The sequence below is a fragment of the Triticum urartu genome, chromosome 3A (genome assembly GCF_056163025.1).
Source record: "Triticum urartu cultivar PI428250 chromosome 3A, HENAU_Tu73, whole genome shotgun sequence".
Classification (NCBI taxonomy): Eukaryota; Viridiplantae; Streptophyta; class Magnoliopsida; order Poales; family Poaceae; genus Triticum; species Triticum urartu.
In genome coordinates this window covers 677,718,223-677,724,222 of record NC_141875.1, presented here as the reverse complement: position 1 = coordinate 677,724,222, position 6,000 = coordinate 677,718,223, and the positions used below count along the sequence as shown (strand labels likewise).

At 48.0% G+C, this 6,000-nt stretch overlaps 1 protein-coding gene across 1 annotated transcript; it reads left to right on the top strand.

Annotated features, from left to right (window-relative positions):
* The first annotated feature begins 250 nt into the window (after nucleotides 1-250).
* LOC147981465 (F-box protein At1g30790-like) lies at nucleotides 251-1,740 on the top strand. The gene has a single exon (XM_087517118.1). The coding sequence runs from the start codon at nucleotides 329-331 to the stop codon at nucleotides 1,505-1,507; it is 1,179 nt and encodes a 392-aa protein (XP_087373244.1). The 5' UTR covers nucleotides 251-328; the 3' UTR covers nucleotides 1,508-1,740.
* Nucleotides 1,741-6,000: the final 4,260 nt, after the last annotated feature.

The window sequence follows — 6,000 nt, the reverse complement described above, 5'->3', positions numbered from 1 at the left end:
TTTTAGAATCAGATCTTGACAGTTTTTTTGCCGGACTGGTGTTTAGATTAGTTTAGTTATACCGTGTTTTTTTAAAACTGACCAGAGATTGCACTAAGAATCAAGAACTCAAATCTGTACTCTGCAATGCACGGTAAGAGAAGAGTCGTTGGAACATAGAGCAGAGAGAGCGAGCATTGGGTCTTAACAGTGATGCGCTTCTGGGCTAGAGCTCAGCTCGTTTTAGACCCACTCCAATCCATACCATATCTATAGCCCCCGACGAAAAACCTAACTCCCCTCCGCCGCCGCCGCCGCCGCCGCCGCCGCCAGCCAGGATCCGGCGACGATGGCGGAGGACGCAACGGCAGGGGCGAATCCTCTCCTCAGTGGCCTCCCGGATGAGATTGTCACCTGGGAGATCCTCGTCCGCCTCGACCCCAAATCCGTCCTCCGATGCCGCGCGGTCCGCCGAGACTGGCGCCGCGTCACCTCCACCCGCCGCTTTCTCCTCGCCAACCACAGCCGCCAGCCCACCCTCCCCATTTTCGACACCGGCAAATTCATTGACCGCGTTCGCTACCATATCATCCTCACCTTCGACCACCGGGCCGCCAACAACACCTGGCCTAACAATGGCTTAAATCTGGCGGCTCGGCTTGACAATGGTTTCCATCCGGTGGCCTCATGCGACGGCCTCCTCGTCCTCTCCAAGTACAATATGCCTGTCTCTGGAACCTGCCTCTCTATCTGCAACCCGGCCACACGTGAGCATGCCTCTCTTGGGCCACCGTGGGACTTCAAACTTTTGGGGATGTACTCGCACCGGCCTACCGGCGAGTACCGGCTTTTGCTGAAACGGTGGAGCTACATGGGCTGGCCGGACTTGCGTAAAGATCAAATTGGCTTCTATGTCTTTGTGTTGGGTTCCAACCAGCAACCCAGGTACATTGGGTGGCCGGAGATGACATCATGGTGCATCCATGAACCTGTCATGGTGCGTGATTGCCTGCATTGGTATCCGGTTCATTATCTGGGTGAAGGGCCGTATCAGAGTGAAAGCAAACCGGTAATAGTATTCGACATCATAGCTGAGTCATTCAGGCAGATGTGTGCTCCAATTGTTCCCACCGACTCGAATATCTTTGAGATGGATGGCACACTTGGCATCCATAACCATAACAGTGACACACAAGTTATGGATATATGGGTGCTGCAGAACTATGAAAGGGAGATTTGGGACTTCAAGTACCATATCAAATTGCCGATCGCAGAAATCTGCGAGTTTAAAGGCGGTGATGAACCCTGGGATGTGGACGTTTTTTCGAGGGATGGTGAACTGCTCTTGCTGATCGGTTTTGGTTGGTGTCTGCTTGACATTGACAGTGATGGCAAATTGATTGACTGCTCCTTTCATGATAATGAAACCCTCTGCATGTCCAAATGTCAGCTCAAGCAAAGTCTTGTTCAGCACACCTTTTTTCCGGCACTAGAAGGCTATGCTGTCAACGCTTCGCCTTTCGTCTGACGGCTGTTGGGTGAGGTGGTGCTTCTTATAATGCCCTAGCTGTCGTATCCCCCTATGAGCTGCAATATTTTTATGAATTGGATCAAGTATGAGCTTGCTAGCCTCTTCTTCTTTCTGCACTGATGTATGTAAGTTATGATCAGAACCTCTGGCTGCTATGTGGTTGCATGAAATGCGTGCTTGTCTTGGTACCTTTTGGACTGAAGCGACTAATGGTGTGTTATTGCTAAAATGACGAAGTATTTTTTTTTAACTGGTGAAGTACTTTTTCTCTGCCTTTGAAATATTTTCCAACTGATCCTCCTCATGTATCTATTTTCTTGGGCTGAGCAATTGACTTCACTTTATTTTAATTATATAGTTGTCTTAGTACTCAATTATTAGCAATCCATATGCCTCATGTCCCTCTTCCTTGAACTGATGAACTGACATTCCTTTTTATCCAGTGGTCTGCGTAATGGTCAATATAGCAGGTGTTCCCTGTTTCTTCCTGCTATTGTAATTGATGATGAACAGAGGAAGATTTTTTGTTGACCTGCAAGCTGAATCTGATTTTTAGAAAACCCTGGAATACTAGTAATAAATTAAGTGGCTGCACCATACTCAACTGCTCAATGAAATGTTTTGTCAGGATTCATTTTTCTTCATGCATCCATTGTTATTGGGTTAACCTTGCGTTATTTATTTTATTATTTATCTACTAGTCTTCTTAGTACTCAAAAAGTAGACATGACTTTGCTTTATTTTATTTGGCCGAGGAACTGAATTGGCTTAATAGTCAATATTTAGGGTGTTCCCTATTTTTACCCTTTGTTGTAGGCTTGTAGCTGACGATGAAAAGAGGCAGATTTTCCTTTGCTCACTTGCAAGCTGTAGCTGATTTTTAGGGGACTTTGGAGCACTACTCGTTAATATAAATGATTGCATAAGAGTCAACTTCTCACTGAAACATTCTGTCATGATTCGTTTTTCTTCACAAATCAATTGCATCTGGTAGGTAGGTCTTACGTAGACTAATTAGCTCGCCATTATAGCAAGAATTGGACATAGTTCTATTCTTGTAGAATATACTGGTACCACATCCTGTAAATGAATGAGTACCATTTTGTGCTTCCATCCTGACAAGTTTTCAATTACAATGCATCGTTTTGAGAGCTCTTATTATATCACTTTGCCTGCTAACTATTTTAAGGATTAATGCTTCATGAAATGCAAGATATGAACGAAAGTTCAAAAAAGAAAAACTTGCACTAGTAAATACAAAAGAGTTTTGACATGGTCTGGCTCACGTCCCACACTGTGTTCATATCTTGGAGCAGGACAACACCAGGCCTGTTGTGTGTGACTGTACAGCTGTAGAAGTAAGTTGTAAATCATTCTGATCACATTTGCTTCAGATTAAAAGCAAGTTCATCATCCAGATTAATTGATTCAGTTTAAAGTCTCTTCACCTTAAACCGTATGATGTTCTCTATGGTGCAAGCTTGCATGCACTTGGAGTGAACTGAATAGTGGTCATAGAGGTTGGTGCGGTGTGTATGCTCAAACTTGTCCTTGTAAGGCAAGATAATTCAGAGTAGTAGCTGGAACATAGACCAGTGCATGAGACTAACTATCCACGGAACGGCATGTGCATGCACAGCTACTAGTTCTCACTTCTCACACTGTATATCATTTATTCTTCACCTTGAACTGCTGCATCATTTCTTGGTTCAATCTCTGAAGAAGGATTGTGCCTTGGTGGAGTTCTTCAGAAGCTATAGTCTGTTTGGATTGTGGCCAGTAGTTACCATACCAAATTTTTGGCGTTGCCATGGGCTAGTGTTTGGATTGAAGCCCAAGTTCTGGAGTCATGCCAATATTTTGGTCATAGCCACCGATTCCTTCGGGCTGGTGTACCCGAGCGTTGGCAAAACTTGGGCGGGTGAAGGACCTGATTTGGCAGGGCTGACCTGGGCGTCAACCAAGCATCCCCATAGTGAGCAGCTTCTGTTGGTCTACATAGGCCCGGAGGATCAGGTTGGGGAGGCCTAGGATGGTTGGTTCCGGCACCAGATATAGGGCCTGGATTTTCGGGTGGCTCTGGCCTGGTTTTTTGGGGGCATGGGATTGGTGACTTCTTGAGATCCTTGTAAGTTTAACCCCTCACCTAACTGATGGAACTTTATACTTTGCATTTGTACAATTCAATTCATCCAGTTTTTTTTAGAATGAAGGCTCGAGATCGAGCCCGGCTTTGAATTAACAAAGCCATCAACCGGCCAGGTATTACAGCCAACAAGAGCAAGCCCAACTCCACTTACAAAGAAAATAGAACACGAGGCCAACAGATACATGGGTGCTGGGTAACACAGCTTACAACAGTACAGTCCCAAACTGCAAGCACCTAAACTAGTTGGAGATGAAGAACCGCTTGAAGAAAGGACCGCCCTTGAAGCTCGAAACACCGGCGCCAAAGAAAACATCAGCGACAATGGCATTGCCGACCGCCTTGACCACAAACACGCCAAACACCTGCACTGGAGACGAGAAAGATACCACACCTTCCTTCTCCCTCGCCGAAGAGGGACCCTACCCCCTCCTCCTAGCTCGAAGGATGCTGGACCGTCGCGCAAGGGATGAGTTCACCCTAGAACAAGGAAAGGCATGATCTTGGGGCTGCAGAGACAGACCATTTGCACGCATCCATGTCGCAGCAACGGAAATACCTCACTGGGCATTTAAGCACAAACCGCCGGTGTCCAAACAAGAAGAGAGAAAGCTGCAGGAAACGGCACATTGGAGGTGAAGAAGCAGCAAACTTGCGGCGGACAACAGGGAAACAGAGCATGCACGGATGCGAGGGAGATGGCCCTGGTGCTCACTGAGCCGCCACAGATCTGTTGCCGGGGAGGGGAACCCTTTCCTCTCCCACACAAGCTGAAGGGAGCCGGGCCATCGACGAACAGGGGACAACCAACAAGCACCATACAGAGAATGGCAAGCCCGGCAACGCTGGAACCTAAGTTGTCACACGGACCCTGCTGCAATCACAAACCTCGTATCTAGCACTAGCCACCTACACCCTCATAGTCAGACGACGCCCCCAGGGAGGTTACGACGCCGAGCGCCGCCGCCGCCGAATCTGCGTGGGATTACAGGAGCTAACCTTCGAACGGAGGGGAAGGGGTGGGTGGAGGGGATCACGACGGTGCCTTCAAGAAGGGGAGCCACGCCCGCGGGCCTGGCCACCACCGTGGTCGAAGACACCAACCAGGGATTTCTCCCGATCCCGACCAACACCACCGCAACCAGCCACCAACAGACCAGCGAAACTTCACCGGCGCTAGCACAGGTTGGAAATGGGCTAGAGGGAAGAGGAGAAGCAACCTTTAGATATGAGGTCAGAGGGCCACCGGAGCAGCCCACCGACCACGCACCGAGTCCACCGTCGATTCGCCGCCCGAGCGGCCGAGGACGATGACCCACACCCGCGGGCGCGCTTGCCGTCCGGCGCCGCCGCCTTGCCAGATCCGGGGCCGCCGCCCCGGCTGCCTAGGCCCTCCACGCAGGTGGAGCCGCCAGATCCCCGCCGCCACCTTCATCGGTGTCGCGCGCGCGTGCCGGAGGGCACCTCAGGTGGCGGCGGAGGGTAGAGAAAGGGGAGGGAGGGGCGGCGGCGGCGGTTAGGGAAACCCCCGAGCCGCCTCAGAGGAGACCACGCGGGGGGTGGGGGTAGCTTTGCTAATATCCTACAAATTCATCCAGTTAGATGGGCAGTAGAGGTAAACTTGATCAAAGTGGAACATATAAGAGATGAAACATACATTGGTCGTTTAGTTTTCATTCTTCAACGGTTTCTTTCTCTGTTCCTTCTCTGTTGCTATTAGCACGATGCATTTTTGTTTCTTTCTCTTTGTCAAACACATCCAGGGTGCACTTTTATGGTTCGTCTTCTACTTGTGAACTACTCAAGTCTCTTTTGGTATTTCACCCACTGGGATTGTCTGCAACCATTACTACAATAGCCAACTTGCACAATATGTTTCAGCTCCTACTCTAGGAACTAGTAGGAACTGACGCATTTGCAAATATTCTTCCCATCTTTACCTTTACTTTTGAGAGCGAGAATGATCGTGATATATATTTGTACTGAACCAATCAAGATTATGCGCATGGTGCTCTAGTCCTCAACCATGTGACAAATTCAACTGCCGTTTATGGAAAAGATAAGACCATAGAAACTATGACATGTGATGAAACAATTGATAATAAAAATTTCAGAGGTATTTTTCCTCCATTATATGCTCTGGAGTCACCTATCAAGTTTATAAAAATGAGACCAGCCAAGACTAGCCCTTGGCAGGATGTTTATCGAGTTTTGATCTTGATATACTATATATAAAAGTATATTGCTTAATGCCACTTAAAAGAAACTGCACTTATTGCATACTTAAAAACCTGATGTGTGCCAACAGTAGTTCTGGAACACCCAAGTGTGGCGAGGAAATACA

Bases quoted from the DNA above. Each gene is read 5' to 3' on its own strand.
- LOC147981465 (XM_087517118.1), top strand. From the start codon at position 329: ATGGCGGAGGACGCAACGGCAGGGGCGAATCCTCTCCTCAGTGGCCTC.